The sequence below is a fragment of the Artemia franciscana genome, unplaced genomic scaffold, assembly GCF_032884065.1.
Source record: "Artemia franciscana unplaced genomic scaffold, ASM3288406v1 PGA_scaffold_330, whole genome shotgun sequence".
NCBI lineage: Eukaryota > Metazoa > Arthropoda > Branchiopoda > Anostraca > Artemiidae > Artemia > Artemia franciscana.
In genome coordinates, this window is record NW_027062669.1 from 432,862 (window position 1) to 458,773 (window position 25,912).

Below are 25,912 nucleotides of genomic sequence, written 5' to 3' on the forward strand. Positions count from 1 at the left end.
CCAAAGACTATGGAGAGCTAAGTCATCACCAAAATTAAGTTATTGGACCTTATTCAGCAACTACATTTGTAATTGGCTATTATAAAACATTGAGTTAATAAAACTTCTATTATAAAGAGTCAGAGCATTAAACTATATTTGGTGAAGCTCAACTTTTGCGAACAGGAGGAGGGGAAGGAGTACGTATAGGAATGGTCATTTGGAATTTTGATATTCAATTATTTGTTCTTCTATGCATTTCTTCCTCTCAGAACATTCCATAGTTAAAAAATCATTTTGCAAGCCCCAACGTCGGCTGACCGTGTTAAAGAGTTCATGGTGAATTCTCTGAACGGACTAATGAGACTTACTAAGGGGTTTGGGAGAGGAGGTATATGGGAGGGTTTTTTGCAAATCTTCAGATAAGGGTTTTGGACCATAACTATTACAATGGCACTGTTTTATGCTTCCAAGCCTTTCCACTTAAAAAGTAGCACCAAAAGTGCCGTTTTTAGTGCTACGTGACATTTACGGATGGCAGAACTGATAAAAAGCACGTATATATAAGAAACAGCTTTCAAAGGACCCATTAAACATCTTTCTAAAAAGTTCTGGATGCCCACTGGCCCCAGATTTTCCACTTGAAACATGGCACCAATAGTCCATTTGTCCCTTGCAGATGGTGATTGTATTGCAAAGACGTAGATATGAGTAATATCTTTTATATGAGCTATAAAAATCTGTCTATGAGCCCCACCCCTTTAGAAACGACACAAGAAGTGCCATTTTAGCACAGTATGGTACTTGCGGGTGGCAGAATTTGCAAAAAGCACTTAGGTATGAAAAATAGCTTTTGAATGAGCCATTAAGCATCTCTCTATGATGTTCTGGTAGCCCGCTAGGCCTGCTGAAAAAAAAAAGAAAAAAAAATGGGAGACGGATCAGTGCTACTGATGCAAAAAAAGTGATTTCCTGGTTGTTCAGGAGGGGGACTGTGATATCCCTGTATAAGGTTTTCTACCATGCTGATTCCAATGCTACACTTTTTGATCTGACGCCATTTTTGAGGGGTTTCAGACTTTTTTCTTGAAATCACCATAAATTTCTTTTTGCAATAAAGTTTTGCTTTTAAGACGAACCGAAATAATAGTTACCATTCCTGAGTCAGTGCCAGATGGTATTTTTTCACTAGGCAGTTTTTTTAAACGCGTTTTTTTAACTTTTGGTTACTATGGACTGTGGTTCGCTCTTTACTACGTTGCAGCTCTCGCTGCACTGAAGTGAAGGTCAAAACCCACGGGTCCATAGGTTTCTGCATTAAGAAAATTGTTCCTATATTCTTTGTGATACTCAAAGCCAGGTACTTGTTTTGACTGACTGTATATCAATCAGTGAGCTGGACAAAAATTTTGCTGCATCCCACTTTCTATGGCTATAACGAAAAAAAAGCTAAGGGGGCTAGACCCCTTCTTAGGGATGCAGGATGACAGATTGCCAAAGATTGTAGCTTTTGACTATCCTACTGGAGACAAAGGAAGAGGCTCAGAGTTCTGACCTCTGCAGAGGGGGAGGGGGACTAAACCCCATTGCCAAACTTTGTTTTTTAAAACATTCAAAAAAAAATATAAAGTTTTGTGGTAGCAGAACCAATGCCGAGATTTGCCCCAGAGAGGACTTGTCCTCCCGGCCCCTTGCTCTTAGCCTATGTTGCTTGCGTGTTCTGCTGCTATTACAAGTGTCAACTTACTGCAACGCTAAGCCACCTTATACCCTTTGCCAGCGCAGCTCCTCTACTCAGAGTTTTCAAAACTTCACTCTCTACCCTCTTCTAAGAATTCCCCATTTCCTTTGAATCCTTTCCTGTCACCTCTTCCCATGTTACTCCGAAAAAACACGTAAAAAATACATAAAAAATAAAAAAAATGAATACTTAAAAAATACTTAAAATCATCTAGAACCTTAAAACCATCTTAAAACCTTCTAAAAAATACTTAAAACCATCCATTAGCAGTACCTCTGTAAAAAAAAAAAAAATGCTACTAAGGACATCAAGACTTTTCGCTCCTTAGACCAATCTTAGGCTTATATACTCCCAAAAACTGCTATTTTCTTAGATTTTTCTTCTGGTTGTTTAAAAATATGAACCTTTTTGGGCGTTACTGTTTTAAGTTTTTTTCTACATCTACCATCTCTGCTGAAACCACCTAGTTAAGTGAAACTGTCTACTCGCTGCCGTTACCTAATATCACTCCACACACTAATTAATTCCTAATTTAAGATACTTAGTCTCCTTACCATTAATTTTTAAACCTATTTTACACCCTGAAAACTCGAAACCTACGAAAATTCGTTCATTTTGTTGATATTTTTATCTAGGAGACTCAAATCATTTCATCTAATTCTAGCTAAGCTGTGCCAATCAATTTCATTCCATTTTCTCCCCTAACCTTTGCCAAGTTCATTGGGACAAAGCTCATCAAAATAGTTAATATAAATTCTGCTTGATTTCTGATTAAAGCTTCTCATAGGAAATCTATGCATGCTTTGGAAAGAGTCGAGGAAGATCCTTGAGATTCATTGATTATGAAGTATTTCCCAAAGCTGGAGAAATTTTTTCTCAGGGGAAAATATTTGCCAAAATTTGCAAAAAAATTACAAAAAATTGCCGCCTCTGCCACGCCATCAATACCGTAAATAATACAATTTTTGTACTAAAATATTAAAATTTAAGCTTTTTTGCCACCTGGGGTGATTGCCCCCTCTAGCCCCTTGATCTGGCCCTGGTATTTCCGCCTGTAATTTATTATAAAGTTCTTTGATGTTAACTTGTGTTCTGTTGTTGTTGTGAATTTGAACTTTGTAAAATAATTTTCCACGTATATGTTTTTTTCCTTTAGAATCTTCTTCTAATTCAATTTTTGTCTTTGTTTTCTCAAGATTTCTTGTCCTTAGGCTACAAACGCATATCTTGAAGTTGTAAATTATGGGATAGAGCCCCCTTCTGCTAGCTCTGTTCTATTGCACAGGCAACTGTGTGTTAAGTTGTTATTTTGCTTTCAGGCTATTCCATTTAATTTATATTATTATCTATATATATATATATATATATATATATATATTGTATGTTTGTTTGTTTGTACGCATATGACGTCATTATAAGTATATAAGGCTTTGTATATGACGTCATTATAAGGATATAAGGGGGCGATTCAAAGAGAAATTTCAGTATAAATCGTACAATGGCAGAAGAAACAGCCGAGGAGCTGCTCAAAGAGTTAATTCAAAGAGAAATTAGACCTACGTTTCCTGAGCAACGTGAAGTCTTGCGGCAACCTTTGTCCGGCTTCGCCGAATAAAGTGTTACGAGAGCAACACTTTGGTTTTGTTTCTTTGCTTTCGGTTAAACGCTGAAGTTGTCAGTCTGTCGAAGCTTTTAAAACATTATGTTCAAAGAAGAACGCGATCAGTAATCACATGATCAAAGGCTCTTCCTCAGTGTTGAAAAAACAACAATAACAAAAGAATATCGAAAGAAGGGACTAAATTGACTTTGCAGCCAGTTGAACTTTATCCTTTTCAACCGTAGACATCGTGACGGATCAAGACTTGGAACAATCTATATCTATATATATAAAAATAAGTTGTCTGTCTGTCTGTCGAGTGACGTCATTATATGACGTCTGAATTATTTCATCATATATACGAATGTATTCAAGCCGAAGTAGCTGAGTTGGTAAAGCGTTACGTTCCAGGTTCCAGGTCCGAGAGGTTCCAGGTTCGAACCTTGACTTTAGCATTAATACAAAAGAAGAACAAAAACTATAAAAGGTAAAAACTACTAAAAAAAGTAAGAAGAAAATATTAAAAAACTAAAAAAGCTAAAAAACTAAAAAAAATTAATAAAAAGGTAAAAAACTAAAAACTAAAAAAGAAAAAAAAAACTAAAAACAAACTAAAAAAAGGTAAAACTACAAAAAATTAAAAAGAAAAAAAACTAAAAACTAATAAAAAAACTAAAAAAAACTGAAAAAGAAAAAAAAACTAAAAAAAGGAAAAAACTGAAAAATAAAGGAGAAAAAGAAAACTAAAAACCGGGACACACAGAATATAAATGACAACCGGGACACTCAAAGAGAAATTACAGACTGGGACACTGGGACACAAATAACGACCGGGAGATATAAATGACGACCGGGACACTCAAAGATAAATTACAGACCGGGACACAAATGACGACCGGGACACCGGGACACAGGGAATATAAATGACGACCGGGACGCTCAAAGAGAAATTACAGACTGGGACACTGGGACACAAATGACGACCGGGATACTGGGAATGTAAATGACGACCGGGACACAGGGACACAACTACAAGGGGGATGCCGGGGGCACAGGGGGATATATAAATGACGACGGGGACACAGGGAATGTTCGATTAGCAATCACCATCAACAAAGCTCAAGGGCAATCATTAGAATAATCAGGTATAGATCTGAATACGGATTGTTTTTCCCATAGACAATTTTATGTTGCATGTTCAAGAGTCGGTAAACCTGACAATCTATTTATATGTACAGACAATGGGACATCGAAGAATGTTGTATATTCGCAAGTTTTACGCAGTTAAAAACATACATATATATGTATATATATATATATATATATATATATATATATATATATATATATATATATATATATATATATATATATATATATATATATATATATATATATATATATATATATATATATATATATATATATATATATATATATATATATATATATATATATATATATATATATATATATATATATATATATATATATATATATATATATATATATATATATATATATATATATATATATATATATATATATATATATATATATATCTTTCTATATTCACAGGTGAGACACAGGGACAAAACTACAATGGCGCGTAACTAATATGGCGCGTAACGACTTACGCACGCGGGGAGGCTTGGAGGGGGGGGGGGGCACGAAGCGCCAGCCCTATAGCTAGTATCTTATATAATCTAGTTGGGTATTATAAAGCTATCCGTAACTTTTCAGGATTAAAATACGATATATGACACTCTATTAATTATTACGAAACTGCCTCGTTGTTTTACGTTATTGTTTGTACCCGTGGCGTGGTAAAGAGAAAGTAACAAAAGAGAGCGTGCCGAGGAATCACAAGAACAACGTGAAAACAGGCTTGTGGCTCAAAGAGAAATTACCAAAAAAAGTTGTGCCAAGGAATCACAAGAGCAACGTGAAAACAGGCTTGCGGCTAAAAGAGAAATTACCAAAAGAAAGCGTGCCGAGGAATCACAAGAGCAACGTGAAAACAGTTTTGTGGCTCAAAGAGAAACTACCGAAAAAAATCATGCCGAGGAATCACAAGAACAACGTGAAAACAGGCTTGCGGCTCAAAGAGATAATTCCAAAAGAAAGCGTGCCGAGGAATCAGGTACAGCACAGTCAATGATTATAGCTTGAGTAGATCTGTTACGCCTCAGGAAAAGTTAAACTTCCTCAACTGGCTGCACCACCAGAGCCATTGAAGACTTTGCATACTGGAACTACGTCAGAATCTAAGTGTTTTTTTTTATTAAACATCAGAAAATATAATTCATGTTTCCAAATGACGTCGTTTGGTGCCCAAATCGAAAATCAAGATCAATACACTGGGACAGAGGGAATATAAATGACGACCGGGACACTCAAAGAGAAATTACAGACCGGGACACCGGGACACAAATGACGACCGGGACATCGGGACACAGGGAATATAAATGACATAGAATATAAATGACACAGGGACACAATTACAATGACGCGTAACGACTTACGCGGGTGGGAGGGCTTGGGGGGGGGCGCAAAGTGCCCCCCCCCAACTAGGTGTTGGTGTGGCGCGAAGCGCTACACCAACAGCTAGTTTATTATAAGAAATATACAGATTTGCATAGGGTTTGTATTTGGCCCCATGTTCCTCTTTATAACCTCACGATTCTAATATCTTCCATTTCATTTACCAGTTTTGGTGTTTATTTTCAAGTTCTCTCCCCCAAACAAAGTCCTGTATACGGGTCTAATATGTATCTGTTATATATTTGTTTTTACAGTCTTGATGGAATACCCACCGAATTCAATTTATGTGTTTAGGTTGATAAGCTGTTTTTTCGGTTGCCAGGGTCTGACTCGAAGAAAAGATTTTGGTACTACTGCCTCCCCCATATTATTCTATGAAATATATATTGATAGAAGTCTATAGACTACATTTTAGCCTATTTATATATATATATATATATATATATATATATATATATATATATATATATATATATATATATATATATATATATATATATATATATATATATATATATATATATATATATATATATATATATATATATATATATATTTGATGTTGTGCTGAAGAAGGCCCTGTGACATAGGGCCAAAATTTCCACCGAATTTAAATCCCCTCTCTTGGAAAAATTTCCTTGCTGTTTGTAAGTTGTGTTTGTTTGGTATGGAAAGGCATTGTGGTTTTCGTCACTATTTATGTATGTTATTTATGTATGTATGTACCATGTATGTATGTTAGAATGTATTTTTGATGTATATAAACATGAGGCACGAAAGGAGGAGCCTGGTGTGTATTTGGCCCCTTGGTGCAGTAATTTCACGAATTCACGATTTTCTTAAGATTCATTTTCTTTTTCATTTAAATTGTCGATTTATTTATGTTTCTTTTCCACGCCCCCGCTCCGTTTGCATACGTAAATCCTTACGCACATACCTAACATACATAAATTACTCAATTCACTTATCTTTTCATAAATACCAGTATTTGGTACTTGTGTATTATACCGCTAACACAGAAGAAGGGAAGTTAGGTTAATCCTTATGAAAAATACCAAAACATGATGAAAATAAAATACTTTAGAAACAAATTTGGTCTTTAGATTTGTACATATGGGGATGGGGGTAATCAAACATAATCCCCACCCATTATGTGCAAAATAAACCAAATTATATAAATCCAATGTTTTGTGTCACCCACAACTTGTTTCTTTTACCCACCACTTGAGCGTAAGCTAATTGATTCTTAGTTCAGATCGATAAAACCGTTTTGAACATCGTAACTTGAGTGTTGCTGCAATACATAGGTACCCAACATTTCCCTTTAATCAGATCACACCGTCACTATAATCACGGTAAAACGGTAATGTACCCCTTCCCCCACCATATGCATTGTTACCCCTGTTGATTTAGATATTTTCTACGTAACTAAGGGTAACTTCCCTTATTTCAATAAGTATTTTAAGGCTATTTCAATCTTAATTAATAGGAACATGGTTTTCGTTTCTTTTCCAACAATTTCTCAGTTTGTTTTTATGGCACTTGGAATTAACCAAGTGACATATAGCAATCGCAAATTCTGTCGGTCTGCCGGTCCCGGTTTTGCACTTTAGGCACTTCCAGGTAAGCTACGACGATGAAATTTGGCAAGCGTATCAGGGACCGGACCAGATTAAATTAGAAATAGTCTTTTTCCCGATTTGACCATCTGGTGGGGAGTGGGGGGGGGTGGTTAATTCGGAAAAAAAAAAGAAAAATGAAGTATTTTTAACTTATGAGCGGGTGATGGGATCTTAATGAAATTTGATGTTTGGAATGATATTGTGTCTCAGTGCTCTTATTTTAAATCCCGACCGGATCTGATAACATTGGGGGGAGTTGGAGGGGGGGAAACCTAAAATCTTGAAAAATATTTGTTTATTCTATCCACCAAGCTTCATTCCGATTCCTAGACTCCAAGTTTTTTTCCAAGATTTCCCCCTCCAACTCCCCCCAATGTCAAAAGATCTGGTCGGGATTTGAAATAAGAGCTCTGAGACATGAATTCCTTCTAAAAATCAAATCGAAGGAGTGGAGGGATCGGGATGAAACTTGATGGGAAAAATAAGCACAAGTCCCAGATACATGATTGACATAATCGGAACGGATCCACTCTCTTTGGGGTAGTTGGGGGAGGGGTTCATTCTGAAAAATTAGAAAAAATGAGGTATTTTTTACTTACGAAAGGGTGATCGGATCTCAAAAAAATTTGATATTTAGAAGGATATCGTGTCTCAAAGCTCTTATTTAAATCCTGACCGGATCTGGTGACATTGGGGGAAGTTTTGGGGTGGGGGAACCTAAAATCATGGAAAACGTTTAGATTGGAGGGATCGGGATGAAACTTGGTGGGAAAAATAAGCAGAAGTCTTACATACGTGATTTACATTATTGGAATGAATCTGCTTTATTGGGGGGGGGGGGGGGGGTAATTCTGAAAAATAAGAAAAAATGACGTATTTTTAACTTACGAAGAAGTGATCGGATCTTCATGAAACTTCATATTTAGAAGGATCTCATAAATCAGATCTCTTATTTTAAATCTCAACTGGATCAAGCGTAATTAGGGGGCGGGGGGCAGTTGGGGGGGGACCGGAAATCTTAGAAAATACTTAAAGCAGTGAGATCAGGATGAAACTGGATGGGAAGAATAGAAACCTGTCTAAGATACGTGACTGACATAACCGGACCGGATCTGCTCTCTTTGGTGGAATTGGGGGGGGGGATAATTTTGAAAATTGAGGTATTTGTAACTTACGAAAGGGTGACCAGATCTTAATGAAATTTGATATTTAGAAGGATCTTGTGCTTTAAAGTTCTAATTTTAAATTCCGACCAGATCCTGTGACATTGGGGGGAGTTGGAGGGGGAAACCGGAATTCTTGGAAAACGTGAAAATTCGGGTATTTTTATCTTACGAATAGACGATCGGATCTTAATGAAATTTGATTTTTAGAAGGAATTCATGTCTCAGAGCTCTTATTTCAAATCCCGACCAGATCTTTTGACATTGGGGGGAGTTGGAGGGGGAAATCTTGGAAAAACACCTGGAGTGTAGGAATCGGGATGAAGCTTGGTGGATAGAATAAACAAATGTCCTTGATACGTGATTGACAGAATTGCACTGGATTCACTCTCTTTGGGGGAGTTTGGGGGAGGGGTTCTGTGATTTGGCAAGTTTGGTGCTTCTGGACGTGCTAGGACGATGAAAATTGGTAAGCGTGTCAGGGAGCTGCACAATTTGACTTGATAAAGTCGTTTTTCCTGATTCGACCATCTGGGGGGCTAAAGGGAGAGGAAAAATATGAAAAAATTAGGTATTTATAACTTACGAGTGGGTGATCGGATCTTAATGAATTTTGGTATTTAGAAGGACATCGTGACTCAGAGCTCTTATTTTAAATCCTGACCGGCATTAAGCCTCTTATTTTCCTTTTTAAATCAATCTATTGATTCATAGAATTTTGTTAGAGCTCATGCCATATGATCTCTTGGCTCTTAGCTCTTCTCGCCTCGTCACAAGTGCCATATGAGCTCTTAGCTCTTATTATAATACGATTTTAAATTCGTTATTGTTGAACTGGAAACTCCCTATCATGGACGTCATGGTTTTCTGTCTGAAAAACAGGGGATGATTCTTCGTTCCTGGAAACGAGGTTGCGTGTTTAAATCCCACCCCTCTGTTTTTGGGCTGCCCTGCCTGCCAGTCGAGGATTGTTGCTTAGATAGTAAAGTACCGAAGTATTTCCTAGTTAAACATTTATTTAAAATGCAGAAGAAAGACGTGAAATCAGAAACACAACAACTTGGTCAGGTTATGTAAGTAGGCTATTCATAGTATTCTATTACGCTCTGTTTCCTCTTAAAAACCCATTTTGACATGAAATATGCTAAGACTATTTAATAAAATGATTACTCCAAGGGCCAAGATAGTAATTACAAAAAAGAAACTCTTAGATACTACTTAATTAAAAATTTATATTTAGAAAAAATAGTTCGCACCCCGTGGAATTTGATATTAGAATTTTTAGGTACAGCATCACCGCCACAACGATTCTTATATTTAGAAAGCCATTCAACATAATTTTATTTCCTTTTTGGTACTTGTGTATTACACGCTACTCAAGTTTACGCTGTGGAAAACTCGAGAAAAACCGGTTTCTTTGTTAGTTCTTTCAGTTTGGCGTGAGACAAAACAAGTGACAAAATAGATGAGAAATATATAATTTGGGTTATATATTTGAGCATTAAGGGGGGGGGGTTAAAGTATCTAGAAATCTTAAAGTTAGAAAACACTTCATAATATGCAGAATAACTGTACTTAACACATTTTGCATGCAGGGACGCTAGACTTTATCCCCTTCCCCTAATGTGCAAATATTTAGCCCAAATTTGATTCTAAAGTAAAGAAGAAACCGTTTTGTTTTTGAGATTTGTACAGCGTAAACTTGAGTGAGTGGCGTATAATACACAAGTACCATACTATAATAATAATAATAATAATGCTATGGGTAAAATTCTAGTTGATTGACTTATTGCCATCTCAGAACGGGGATAGGTTAGGAAAATTAAACGGTAAAATTCTAGTTACCTTCCCGGGACATACTTTAGTATGTCCCGGATTCATCCCTGAAAGTTTCAGGGATTCATCCCTGAAAGTTTCATTTTCCTAATACCGTGAAATTGTGTCCAATTAACTAGAATTTTACCAATTAAACTTTTAGGGACGGGTCTATAGGCCAAAGTGTCCCGGGAAGGTATTTTGAAGTACCTACCTCCATTCCTTCTCCTTCTAGAGGGCCCTGACCTTTGATGGCCTTCAAAAATATTTGTATTATAAAAGTGAAATCTTACAAAATAGATCTTCTGCTTGAATGAAGTATAACGAAATTGTTTTCAGCTTCACAACCTTGCTCAATCCCAATTTATAAGGTTTTAAAGATATGCAAATACATTTCCTAAATTTTGAAAAAAACAACAACATTGATATGTTTCAGAATTCTACTCAAATAACAGGAATTACATTTTCAGAACTAAAGGCAGAGAAAAAGCAACAGATAACTGAAAATTAAGGTAAAAATGTTGTTTTGTCAAAATTTCAATAGGTATAGACCTGTCATGTAGGCAAATTTCAGGGCTCTCTAGAGGGAGAAGGAGTGGAGGTTGGTACTTTTGAATTCCTTCCAAGGATACACTTTAGCCAGTAGACACATCCCTGAAAGTTTCACTTTCCTAACTTATCCCCTTTCTGAGATAGCAAGAAGTCACTCAACTAGAATTTTACCGGGAATTGAAATTTTCAGGGGTAGGTCTACAGAAAAAAAGTATATCCCGGGAAAGTATTTTGAGGTCCCTAACTATATCCCATCCCCCTCTATAATGAATCTTTTTGTGCATTACAGCTTGTTGTTTATAAAATTGTTACAAGCAATTTCTCTTTGGACAGTGGGACCATGAATTGCATACCCGACGCCTTGTTAATATTCTGTTCCAAGGTTTTTGTATTTTTGGTGACAACAAGGGTCTTATTGCCCAAACCAATGACATCGGAGCAGGGGCGAATTTCCAGAATTTTTGGGGGAGCAAGAGGGGCTCATATCCGGATATCCCAGGGGTATGGACTGTATAATATCTTATTCATATTATTGGGGAGGGGGACAATTTTCCCCCCTCCAAACGACGCTTCTGCATCAGAGTAAAAAAAAAATTTTGGTCAATGTTGGTATTACCTGAACAGTTGTTCAGGTCATGAAACTATTGTTAATAGATGCAATTTGACTTTTTGAGCATCTTTTCTCTCTTGCAAAACTACCGCAAACTCACCGTTATGGAGTTATTATATATTTGCACATTAGGGGGGGGGGAAGCATAGCATATATTAAATACATCAATGTTTAGTTTACGTATTTAATAAATGCTATGCTTTACCCTCATTCCTCTAATGTGCAAATATATAGCCCAAATTTGTTTATAAATTATTACAAATTCGCGATTTCAAATATCCGATCAACAAAAACGGAAATGATTGCAATTCTATATGTGTAAATACAAGAATATTTGGGTCGGAATAACTCCCACATTGGCGACATTGACCCATTTTTTTTGGGGTAGATCTGCGTTAGGTCTCCTCACACCGGGACACCAAGATTTTTTTGAGCTTTTCTGGTTGCTTTAAAATCATGAAGTCTTTAGGGCAGAATCACATTTTCGTCAGTGTTGCCACGTTGCACTAGAGAGATAAAAAAAAACTTAATTAAGAAATTTGACAATGCTTTTCGTGCATAAAAATCTGAACATTGATAGTCAGTTGATTTCAGAAGACAACTGCAACTGAAGAAGAAAATAACGTCTTCACCCAATGTTCCGTTCTTTTTAAATTTTACGCTACCTACTATGAAAAACTACATGACTGTTTTTCCTTAAAAATTGGATTCTCCATTTTTTCTAGTCTTGAGACATGTAACTACATGTTTCCTCTTAGCCCTAATCAGATTTCATACATGAGGGAATTCCCATTCCGCACTTCCTGGTGTACCCTCTCAATGCCAATTTATCGTGCGACACTTCAGCCACATCACCTGGAATGCATCATATTTGAAAGTGGACGACCTCTAAAAATGTGTAGTGGTCTTTTATGGGTGTACATCACCCTGGAAAAAAAATTTGAATTAGCTTTTATTTTAAAACAAAAGTTTATGTTGATAAGTGCATATTATATATGTATATGCTTCATATTATATTCAATATAAATTTTAGGAGTGAAGACGCCAAAGCTGCTCAGCAAGAAAGCAAAAACCTTCTGGGGAAAGCAGGAGATTCTATAAGCAGTGCTGCGCGAAGTGTGTCTGACACTGCATCCCAATTAGCACATGGTACATATGACACTGCAGCAGGTGCTGCACAAGGGGTGTATAGTACAGCAGCAGATGCATCAAAGGGTATCTACAACAAGGCTGCTGGTGCAACAGAAGGTATTTACAATGCAGCAGCTGACACAACAGAAGGTGTTTACAATACAGCATCAGGAGCAGCAAGAAGTGCATATGATACGGCATCTGGGCTGACACAGGCTACCTTGGACAAAGCTGGCAACGTTGCTCATAGTGCAATGGACACCACTCGAGCTGGTGTGGACAAAACTAAAGATACATTGCAAGCTGGCTATGAATCAGTAAGTCTGTTTTAATTCTAAATAGACCCTCCCTGGAACAACACTTGCCAATACAATAATATTGTTGGTGTTGGTGTTGTCGGTATTATATTAAACTAACTTTAACTTTTACGATCAAAGCTTGCATAAGACAGAAAAAGCTGATTCGCAAAGCTAATTGAACCCAAGCAAAGAAAAAGGAATTTTGGACATTCACTGGTGAATGTTGACATATATGTATATATATTTTCAAATAATACTTTTTCGTATAATTCCATCACGATCTGTATAACTCGAGAGAAAAAACTCTAGTATAACCCCACTTAAAGTATGTATTTAGCCTTATTGGTCTATGTTTGTGAAATAAACCCGGTTCGTATCTAAACCCGATTTGTCTGACAAGGCAAGACCTGGTTGAAATTTTAAACTAAAAAGAACTACAAATTTGCCGAGTCATGGTTTTTTTCAAATTAACTGTTCATCTGTCTCACCCCTCTTGAATTTCTGATATTTGGAGATAATTCATAACCTTAATGTAAATCGTGGACTTACGGCAGCTGGGATTAATCCTTGGGGCAGAGATCAATTCACTCTCGCACCAAAAGAAAGTTTGGTAAAATTCTAGTTAATTGACTTCTTGCTATCAAACAGTTCGTGGTAACGAACTATAAGGAGTGACCCGGCTCAATAGTAACCAAAACTCTAAAAAATTGAATTTTGATATCAATAGCTACATCAAAAGAATCGCATTTCAATGCTGATTTTAAATATATAAGTTTAATCAAGTTTAGTCTTACCTATCAAAAGTTACGAGCCTGAGAAAATTTGCCTTATTTAAGAAAATAGGGGGAAACACCCCTTAAAAGTCGTAGAATCTTAACGAAAATGACACCATCAGATTCAGCGTATCAGAGAACCCTGCTGTAGAAGTTTCAAGCTCCTATCTACAAAAATGTGGAATTTCGTATTTTTTGCAAGAAGACAAATCACGGGTGCGTGTTTATTTGTTTGTTTTTTTTTTCTTTTTTCTTTTTCCCAGGGGTCATCGTATCGACCAAGTGGTCCTAGAATGTCGCAAGAGGGCTCATTATAACGGAAATGAAAAGTTCTAGTGCCCTTTTCAAGTGACCAAAAAAATTGGACGGAATCTAGGCCCCCTCCCACGCTCATTTTTTTCCCAAAGTCAACGAATCAAAATTTTGAGATAGCCATTTTGTTCAGCATTGTCGAAAACCATAATAACTATGTCCTTGGAGATGACTTACTCCCCCACAATCCCAGGGGGAGGGGCTGCAAGTTACAAACTTTGACCAGTGTTTACATATAGTAATGGTTATTGGGAAGTGTATAGACGTTTTCAGGGGGATTTTATTTTGTTTGGGGGTGGGGCTGAGGGGAGGGGGCTATGCTGGAGGATCTTTTCTTGGAGAAATCTGTCATGGGGGAAGAAAAATTCAATGAAAAGGGCGCAGGATTTTCTAGCATTAATATAAGAAAACAATGAAAAATAAATATGAAAACGTTTTTTCAAATGAAAGGAAGGGGTAGCATTGAAACTTGAAACGAACAGAGATTATTACGCAAATGAGGGGTTCTAAAAATACTTTAGCATAAAGAGCGAGGTATTTAGGAGGAGATAAATACCTCGCTCTTTATGCTAAAGAATTTTTAGTAATTTAGACTATTTATTCTACGGCCTTTCTGATTCAGGGGTCATTCTTAAAGAATTGGGACAAAACTTACGATTTAGTGTAAAGAGCGAGGTATTAACGAGGGTACAAACCCCCTCGTATACATAATAAAAATATAAGATTATGAAAGTTTGTTACGTAAGTTAATTCTTAAGTTACGTATATTTTTTACTAATAAAAACATTTGTAAAAAATTAAAAGTTCTAGTTGCATTCTTAAGTAACCGAAAAATTGGAGGGCAACTAGACCTCCTTCTCCACCCTTTATTTCTCAAAATCGTCTGATCGAAACTAAGAGAAAGCCATTTAGTCGAAAAAACAATTAATATACAAATTTCATTTTAATAATTTATGTGAGGAGAGCCAAAACCGGACATGCATTAATTCAAAAACGTTCAGAAATTAAATAAAAAAAAACTAATTTTTTTAGCTGAAAGTAAGGAGCGACATTAAAACTTAAAACGAACAGAAATTACTCCGTATATGAAATGGGTTGTCCCCTCCGCAATCCCTCGCTCTTTACGCTAAAGTTTGACTCTTTGCCACAATTCTATTTTTTAAAACTGTTAAAAGCTTTGGCGTAAAGAGCGAGGGATTGTGGAGGGGACAACCCGTTTCATATACAGAGTAATTTCTGTTCGTTTTAAGTTTTAATGTCGCTCCTTACTTTCAGCTAAAAAAATTAGTTTTTTTTTATTTAATCTCAAAAAGGGTTTAGGTTAGGAAACTGAAACTTTCAATGATGAATCTACAGACTAAAGTATGTCCCGAAAAGGTATTTTGAAGCAACTACCTCCACTCCTTCTCCCTCTAGAGGACCCTGACCTTTGATAACCTTTAAAAATATGTGTGCTATAAAAGTGAAACCTTGCAAAATAGATCTTCTGCTTAATTGAAGTACAGCAACATTCTTTTCAGCTTCATAATTTTGCTCAATTCCATTTTATAAGGTTTTAAAGATATGACAAACACTAAAAACAAGAAGAACAATAGGACATTTTTAAGACAGTGTTTTAAGACAAAAAAAAATATAAAAAAATCCCTATTGTTCTTCTTGTTTTTAGTGTTTGTGATGGAAAGGCATTATGGTCTTCGTCGTTATTTAAAGATGTGCAAATACATTTCCTAAATTTTGAAAAAAAAACATTGATATGGCTCAAAATTCTACTCAAATAACAGGAATTACATTTTCAGAACTAAAGGCAGAGAAAAAGCAACTAGTAACTGAAAATAGGTAAAATGTTGTTTTGTCAGAATTTCAATAGGCAGAGACCTGTCATGTAGGCATATTTCAGGGCTTTCTAGAGGGAGAGGGAGTGGAGGTGGGTACTTTAAAATACCTTCCCGGGACATACTTTAGCCTGTAGGCCCATCCCTGAAAGTCATCTTAACCTAAACCCTTTCTGATATAGCAAGAAGTCATTTAACTAGAATTTTACCGAAAGTTTTTTTTAACACTCAATTTGCCATTAGGGTTTTTTTAAGCTAAGGATTGAAACTGAAGCTCTAATTGGCTGCCTTAGCTGAATTTAAATTGATAATTGTTTAGTTTCGTCACAAGCAGTCTAAAGTGGAAACTGCTGTGAAGCAGCATAGTTTCCATACTATAGCACTTAGAAATGCTAATTCTAGAAGCGCATCCATTTCTGGTCGACCCTCTTCCTCCATGGGGCAAACTAAAATGCGTAAAGTGGGCAGGGTTTTGAAGCCGAGGGAAAAGTTGAGGTTGAACAATGAGTGAAATTATATTTAAACAATAATTCCAGTTATCACTGGTAATTTTAGTAGGAAGTCGAAAGATAATTAAAAAAAAAATCACGCATTCATTAATGTTAAGATTCAAGATTGTTCACTTTCACTTTCAAGTTTAAACTAGCCAGCTGTTTCTGAACAGAACACACGCCCGATTTTGCTTACAGGTAACATTACCTATAGAGCGAAGCGAATTAGTCCATGAGCCCCGCGGGCAGCGGGGCGAAGTCTGTATTCTATATTTATTAAATGAATAGAATACAGACCTCACCCCCCTGCCCGTGGGGCTCATGGCTTAATACGCTTCGCTCTCTAGGTAATGTTACCTGTAAGCAAGCCCACCCTACACATTTTTAGTTTGCCCCATGGAGGAGGAGGGTCAACCAGAAATAGATGCGCTGCTAGAATTGACATTTCTAAGTGCTATAGTATGGAAACTATGCTGTTTTGCGGCAGTTTCCAGTTTAGACAGCTTGTGACGAAACTATACAATTACCTTTAATTGATCAAACGTCGAACTTCAGTCGAGGCTTCAGAATTCAGCTAAATCTTATTTGAATGTATCTAAAACTTACTATTTTCCATTACAGCTAAGTCTTGGTTTTGGCTACGTCTTAGTGTGAATATTTATTTATTTTTTTAATTTTCCTTTGTTGGTATTTTAATCAATTAGTCTATTTTGAATTTGGTTGGTCTTTAATTTGATGAATCTGGCTGGTTGAACTGGTTGGTCTTTAACCAATAGGCGATTTATCAATTTTGCTACTAAATGGATCAATTTTGAACCTTTTTTCAGGCCAAAGGCTTGGTTTCATCTGGTACTGAAAAGGCAAAGGAAGGGGCTGATGTGGCAAGCCAAAAAACCAAAGAAGGTACCAATGTTGCAAAAGAGAAAGCACGAGTAAGTGATTTATTTATTAAAATGGAGTGATAACATATAAGTTAAATTATTTATAAAGCTGCGTGACGATAACGGAGCTACTTACACTTCCTACTGTGTGACGATAACGGAGCTACTTACATTATAAGTTAAATTATTTATAAAGCTGTGTGACGATAACGGAGCTACTTACACTTCGCTTTTGGACTAGGGGGTGAGCTTTTCAGGGAAAATTTTCTACTGGGGGAATTTCCATAATTCCCATGCAAAATTGTTTTTGTCTTTCTATTTTTCGTCTCAATTTTAGGCGTGTAAATATTAAGGGCAATTCTCCGGGGGAAATTCTCACCAGGATAGAATTGTCTAGAGAATAATTCTGTTGGGAGGGGTATTTTTCCATGAAGATGCAGCTAGATTTCCTGATATCATTTAAAAACGGTCAGAAATTAAAAAAAATTGCTTTTCAACTAAAAGTAAAGAGCAATATCAAGATTTAAAACGAACAGAAATTTTTAAGTATATGATGAAGGTTCCCCCCTCCTCAACATCTTTCTTTTTAAGCTAAAGTTTTAATTTTGTCCCTTTACATTTTTTAAGAATGACTACAGAATTTAGCATATCAGAGAACACTACTGTTGTGGTTTCATGGTCCACAACATTTACAACAACGTAGAATTTTGTTTTGTTTTTTTGGCCAGAAGAAAGATCACGGATGTGTTCATTTTTTTTATTTATTATTTTTCCTCAGGGGTGATCGTATCGCACCAATGGTCCTAGGAGGTCGGAAGAGAGTTCATTTGAAAGGAACTCAAGATTTGGTGCCCTTTTCAAGCGACCACAAAGATTGTGAGGGTAACTAGCCCTCCCATGCCTCTTTTTTTCCAACGACATCCGATCACAAATTTGTGACAGGCATTTGGTTCAGTATCGTTGAAAGGTCCAATAAGTGTCTGGGGATGATATGACCCCCACAACCCCTGGGGAAAGGAATGTAAGTTATGAAATAGCCGATTGTTTACATTAGAAATATGTTATTGTAAATGTACGGAAATATTTTGAAGGAGTCTTCTGAGGGGTGTTTCCCACAGTGTTTTCCATGGGAGGACGTTTCCGGGAGAATTTTACAAGGTAAATTTTACACCGGACGGGGGAAGGGTAGTAAGTTATGCAGTCCACCAATTGTTTCAAACAGTTCGTGGTAACAAACCGTAGTAAGGAGAGACCCGGCTCAATAGTAACCGAAACTCTAAAAAATGGAATTTTGATACCAATAGTTACATCACAAGAATCGCATTTTAATGCTGATTTTAAGTACATAACTCACCAAGATTAGTTTTACCCATCCAAAGTTACGAGCCTGAGAAAATTTGCCTCATTTTCGAAAATAGGGGGAAACGCCCCCTAAAGGTCATACAATCTTAACGATCACCATCAGATTCAGAGTATCAGAGAACCTTATTGTAGAAGTTTCAAGCTCCTATCTACAAAAAATGTGGAATTTCACATTTTTTGCCAGAAGACAAATCATGGATGCGTGTTTATTTGTTTTTTTGTTTGTTTTTTTGTTTGTTTTTTTGTTTTGTTTTTTTTTTCCCAGGGGTGATCGTATTGACTCAGTGGTCCTAGAATTTCGCGAGAGGGCTAATTTTAGCCAATTCATTGTTTTCCCAATGTCACTGAATCAAAATTCTGAGATAGCCATTTTATTCACCATAGTCGAAAAACCTAATAAATGTCTTTGGGGACGACTTACTCCCCAGCAGTCCCCGTGGGAGGGGTTGCAAGTTACAAACTTTGACCTATGTTTACATATAGTAATGGTTCCTGGGAAGTGTACAGACGTTTTCAGGGGGATTCTTTGGGCGTAGGGGAGAGTTGAGGGGGGTTATGTGGTAGGATACTTCCACGGAGTAACTTCTCATGGGGGAACAGAATTTTAATGATATGCAAATTAAAAAATTAAAAAATATGCAAATTTCGTTTTAATTATTCATCTGCGGAGAGTCAAAATCAAAACATGCATTGATTTAAAAACGTTCAGAAATTAAATGAATAAAAAAACAAGTTTTTTAAACAAAAGTAAGGAGCGACATTAAAACTTAAAACGAACAGAAATTACTTCGTATATGAAAGGGGCTGTTTTCTCATCAACGCCCCGCTCTTTACGCTAAAGTGTTTTGCTGTTTTAAAAAATAGTGCTCCATGGAAGATTTTTTCATGGGGGAAGGGATCTTTCTATGCCAAATTTCCCAGCAAATTTAAAAAAGATCAGAACTTAGATTTAAAATACAAGTTTTTTCAACTGAAAGTAAAGAGCAACGGGTATTGACGAGGGGGAGAAACCTCATATACGTAATAATTTCCGTTCGTTTTAAGTTTTAATTTTGCTTGAAACTGAAATTATTACGTATATGAGGGGGCTCGCCCTCTAGTCAATACCTCCCTCTTTACGCTATAAGAATTTTGTATTTTTGAAAGCTATTTATTCTAATTAAATGGTCTTTGTGATTCAGGGATCATTCGTAAAGAATTGGAACAAAATTTTAGATATACACGCGGTTAAAAGACATCCGACACCGAGCATGTGATCAAGTCAAATGAAAATGAAAAGCAAAGACGCAGTTAGAAGACATGTGACACCAAACATGTGAGCGAGTCAATGAAAATAGACCTGGACAGTGAGAATCAAAACGTCAAAATTTAAAATGATAGTGATGATTTGCTTTGGGATTTTGACATGGATAAGGTCACCAATACTTACCATACCTTTGTTAAAAAATAAAGGTTCGGCGATATGTATTTCATAATGATGAAGACGAGCCGAGGTAAAACGAACTAAACAAATTGAAAGCGAAGACGATTAATATTAGATTTAAGATTTTGACATGGATAAGGTCATCAATGCCTATCATACCTATGAAAATCAAGAACCAGAATAGGATAAATTGTTGGAAGAAAAAAAAGTTTTTGTCCCACCACCTGAACAATTAAAACAAAGGTTTGGCGATATGTCTTTAATAATGACAATAGGCAAGCTGAGACAAAAGAAGTTCTTATCTCACAGCCTGAACAATTAAAAGAAATAAAAGCTCTACGATATGTCAAAGACATCGATATGAAAAAGACAATCCGATGCTAAAATTAAAGGTCCAATAAAAAAAAAATGTAATTTTACAAAGATACTACTTCTAATTTAAAGTCCATTTTGACGTCATGAAATTAAGAAAAAGGCTCAAATTGTCAGTGTCTAGAAGACAAAGTGGCAGTGAGAATCCATATATAGAAGCCTGATTATAATATATATATGCTGTTTGACCTATGTGATTGTATGGATGAGTAGGGTTAAGGCCTCATTCAAGTGCTGGTCTATATTAATCACTAATTTAGGAAAACAGTCTTCCTTTTCTCCTTCTGTCTTTTTTTTTTTTTTTTTTTTTTTTTTTTTTTTTTTTGTGTGTGCGCTGTAGCATTGGTGATTTCTCTTTTCATGATATATATATATACTAGCTGTTGGGGTGGTGCTTCGTGCCACCTCAACACCTCGTTGGTGGGGGCGCTTCGCCCCCCCCCCCTCCCCGCGCGCGTAATTCGTTACGAGCCATATTAGTTACGCGCCGTTGTAGTTGTGTCCCTGTGTCCCACCTGTGAATATAGATAGATATATGTTTTTAACTACGTAAAATTTGCGAATATACAACATTCTTCGATGTCCCATTGTCTCTGCATATAAATAGATTGTCAGGTTTACCGACTCTTGAACATGCAACATTAGATTGTCCATGGGAAAAACAATCCGAATTCAGATCTATACCTCATTATTTTAATGATCGCCCTTGAGCTTTGTTGATGGTGATTGCTAATCGAACATTCCCTGTGTCCCCGTCGTCATTTATATCCCCCTGTGCCCCCAGCATACCCTTTGTAGTTGTGCCCCTCTGTCCCGGTCGTCATTTATATTCCCAGTATCCCGGTCGTCATTTGTGTCCCAGTGTCCGAGTCTGTAATTTCTCTTTGAGTGTCCCGGTCGTCATTTATATTCCCTGTGTCCCGGTGTCCCGGTCGTCTTTGTGCACCGGTCTGTAATTTATCTTTGAGTGTCCTGGTCGTCATTTATATTCCCTGTGTCCCAGTTTTTAGTTTTCTTTTTCTCCTTTATTTTTCAGTTTTTTCCTTTTTTTTAGTTTTTTTTTCTTTTTCAGTTTTTAGTTTTTTTTTTAGTTTTTTTTTAGTTTTTTTTTCTTTTTAGTTTCCGTAGTTTTTACCTTTTTTAGTTTTTTAGTTTTTTAGTTTTTTTTTTTTTTTAGTATTTTCTTTTTAGTTTTTTTTGTAGTTTTTACCGTTTTTAGTTTTTTTTTCTTCTTTTGTATTAATGATAAAGCCAAGGTTCGAACCTGGAACCTCTCGGACCTAGAACCTGGAACATAACGCTTTACCAACTCAGCTACTTCGGCTTGAATACATTCGTTTTTGAATTGGTATATGATGAAATAATTCAGACGTCATATAATGACGTCACTCGACAGACACACAGACAACTTATTTTTATATTTATACTAGCTGTTGGGGTGGCGCTTCGCGCCACCCCAACATCTAATTTAAATTTAAAGTCCATTTTGACGTCATGACATTAAGAAAAGGGCTCAAATTGTCTGCGTCTAGAAGACAAGTGACAGTGAGAATCCATATATATAGAAGCCTGATTATATAATATATATATATATATATATATATATATATATATATATATATATATATATATATATATATATATATATATTATATATATATATATATATATATATATATATATATATATATATTTATATATATATATATATATATATATATATATATATATATATATATATATATATTAAAATGTGCATGTGCAATCGTGGAAAACCATGATTGCACATGGTAAAGAATGTGATTAAAGGCTCTTTTCCTATTTCAAAAGTTTTAGTTTCCGGGGGTAATAGCAACGTCTGTGGAAAAAATTAAGATATTAGTTTTCGGGGTAATAGCTACGTCTGTGGAAAAAATGAAGATATTAGACTATTTTATGATTGCAAATGGTAAAGAATGTGATTAAAGGCTCTTTTCCTATTTCAAAAGTTAAATGAAAATCAAGTAGTAGCGGGCATCAAGCCATGGTTTAAAACCAAAGGTGCCAGGGGCCAGAATTTGAGTTTAATTGAACTGCAAAAAATAGATGAAACAACGAATATCATGAAAAAGCAAAAAAAACAAACAAACAAGGAATATGATGAAATGGCTTTAAAAAACTTTCCACAAGACAAGATTTCAAAGAAAAGTAAGAGCTCCATTTAGCCAAGGATGAACAAATATATATATATATATATATATATATATATATATATATATATATATATATATACATATATATATATATATATATATATATATATATATATATATATATATATATATATATATATATATATATATACATATATATATATATATATATATATATATACATTATATATATATATATATATATATATATATATATATACATTATATATATATATATATATATATATATATATATATACATATATATATATATATATATATATATATATATATATATATATATATATATATATATATATATATACATATATATATATATATATATATATATATATATATATATATATATATATATATATATATATATATATATATATATATACATATATATATATATACATATATATATATATATATATATATATATATATATATATATATATATATATATATATATATATATATATATATTATATATATATATATATATATATATATATATATATATATATATATATATATATATATATTATATATTATATATATATGGGGCCGGAATGGGACGCCGGGACGTCCCCCGGCGTCCCCGTTGTAGTTGTGTCCCTGTGTCCCATTCGACAAACATGACGTCAGTCGACACACGTCCCAGTCGTCATTTGTGTCCAGGTTTCCCAGTCTGTAATTTCTCTTTGAGTGTCCCGGTCGTCATTTATATTCCCTGGGTCCTGGTCTATACATTCGTTTTTGAATTGGTATATGATATAATAATTTTTTTTTTTTTTTCCTTTTTTTCTTTTTAGTTTTTTTTTGGTTTACCTATTTTTTAGCTTTTTACTTTTTTCTTTTTCTTTTTAGTTTTTTTGTAGTTTTTACCTTTTTTATTTTTTTTATTTTTAATTTTTTTAGTTTTCTTTTTCTCCTTTATTTTTCAATTTTTATGGCACTTGGTATTAACCAAGTGACATATAGCAATCGCCAATTCGGTCTGTCTGTCTGTCGGTCTGTCTGTCGGTCCCGGTTTTTTCTACTTTAGAAACTTCCAGGTAAGCTAGGACGATGAAATTTGGCAAGCGTGTCAGGGAGCTGCTGAATTTGACTTAATAAAGTCGTTTTCCCAGATTCGACCATCTGGGGGGCAAAAGGGAGAGGAAAAATTAGAAAAAATTAGGTATTTATAACTTACGAGTGGGTGATCGGATCTTAATGAATTTTGATATTTAGAAGGACTTTGTGACTCAGAGCTCTTATTTTAAATCTTGGCCGGCATTAAGCCTCTTATTTTCCTTTTTAAATCAATCTATTGATTCATAGAATTTTGCTAGAGCTCATACCATATGATCTTTTGGCTCTTAGCTCTTCTCGCCTCGTCACAAGTGCCATATGAGTTCTTAGCTCTTGTTTTCCTTTTTTTAGGTTTTTTTCTTTTTCAGTTTTTAGTTTGTTTTATTAGTTTTTTAGTTGTTTTTTTTCTTTTTAGTTTTTTGCTGTTTTTAACCTTTTTTTAGTTTTTTTAGTTCTTTTTTAGTTTTTAGTTTTTTACCTTTTTTATGTTTTTTAGCTTTTTTAGTTTTTTTTAGTAGTTTTTACCTGTTTTTTAGTTTTTTTTTAGTTTGTTTTCTTTTTTAGTTTTTTTTCTTCTTTTGTATTAATGCTAAAGCCAAGGTTCGAACCTGGAACCTCTCGGACCTAGAACTGGAACATAACGCTTTACCAACTCAGCTACTTCGGCTTGAATACATTTACCTTTTTTATTTTATTTTTATTTTTTTTAGTTTTCTTTTTCTCCTTTATCTGTCAGTTTTTTTTCCTTTTTTTTCTTTTTTTTTTTCTTTTTCAATTTTTAGTTTTCTTAGTTTTTTTTATTAGTTTTTAGTTTTTTTGTAGTTTTTACCTTTTTTTAGTTTTTTTTTAGTTTTTTAGTTTTGTTTTTTACCCTTTTTTAGTTTTTTTTTTAACGCTTTTTTTAGTTTTTTTAGTATTTTAGCTTTTTTAGTTTTTTTTTAGTATTTTCTTCTTAGTTTTTTATTGTAGTTTTTATCTTTTTTAGTTTTTTTTCTTTTGTATTGATGCTAAGGCCAAGGTTCGAACCTAAAACCTCTCGGACCTAGAACCTGGAACCTCTCGGACCTAGAAACTGGAACACAACGCTTTACCAACTGAGCTACTGTATTTGTATCGGATTAACGGCACTTCTTGACTACTAAGGTCCCTGCGTCGGCCCTGTAGTGCATTCCTGCAGCATGGTTCGATCTCTGGGTCCCGTATTACCACGCCAAGGTCAAACCCACTGCGCCAACACAGTTAGTTATATAACTGAGCTATTTCGGCTTGAATACATTCGTTTTTGAATTGGTATGTGATGAAATAATTCAGACGTCATATGCGGACAGTGACGTTACTCGACACACAGACAACTTATTTTTATTATATATATATATATATATATATATATATATATATATATATATATATATATATATATATATATATATATATATATATATATATATATATATATATCTATAAATTGCCGAAATTAATTTAGAATTTTTTTCCAGTCTGGTTCCGAACATATCAAAGAAGCTGCTGAGGATTTGAAACAAAGAGCATCTTAAGTGCGGACCAGATTTCTTGAGCCTGCTTATAAATTTCTACTGTCTTATTGAAGAGTTTGTATTTCTGTGATATATAATGGTTTAAATAAAATCAGAAATTTCTCAAATGGTCCGCTTGAGCGAAACCCATAGTTACAGTAAAGATATGGAGCCTAATTTTGAAAATTTTTCGGTTATATTTAGCCAATAACCAGGAATGAAGTCAATTTCTGAAATAAAAATGACATAAATAATCAAAACTAGCAAAAATCTGGCCTTTATATTTCGTCTTTTTTAAGAATTAACGACGCTTCTTGACTACTAAGGTCCCTGCGGTTGCCCTGCAGTGCATTCCTGCAGCGTGATTCGATCTCTGGGTCCCGTATTATCAAGCTAAGGTCAAATCCACTGCGCCACCACAGGACTTATATTTCGTCTTTCTCTATCGTGAATCCATATTTGAACTTTAGCTTTCGTAGCTTAACAGGGTTGCCATTCCTAGTGATTTGATCTTTTATATTAAAAAAATTTTATATAAAAAAAAAACTAAATCAGCGCTTAGATCACTATATATGAGGAAAATCACTTAATAAACCAAAAAAT

The 25,912-nt window shown here is 34.8% G+C and overlaps 1 protein-coding gene across 1 annotated transcript; it reads left to right on the forward strand.

Annotated features, from left to right (window-relative positions):
• Window positions 1-9,498: 9,498 nt before the first annotated feature.
• On the forward strand, window positions 9,499-25,437 carry LOC136041712 (uncharacterized). The gene is made up of 4 exons (XM_065726452.1): window positions 9,499-9,722; window positions 12,660-13,074; window positions 17,292-17,396; window positions 25,274-25,437. The coding sequence occupies exons 1-4, from the start codon at window positions 9,535-9,537 to the stop codon at window positions 25,328-25,330; spliced, it is 765 nt and encodes a 254-aa protein (XP_065582524.1). The 5' UTR covers window positions 9,499-9,534; the 3' UTR covers window positions 25,331-25,437.
• The last annotated feature ends 475 nt before the right edge of the window (window positions 25,438-25,912 follow it).

Bases quoted from the DNA above. Each gene is read 5' to 3' on its own strand.
- LOC136041712 (XM_065726452.1), top strand. From the start codon at position 9,535: ATGATTCTTCGTTCCTGGAAACGAGGTTGCGTGTTTAAATCCCACCCC. The intron at 13,075-17,291 runs GTAAGTCTGTTT...ACCTTTTTTCAG, and splicing joins TGCAAGCTGGCTATGAATCA to GCCAAAGGCTTGGTTTCATC. The intron at 17,397-25,273 runs GTAAGTGATTTA...ATTTTTTTCCAG, and splicing joins TTGCAAAAGAGAAAGCACGA to TCTGGTTCCGAACATATCAA.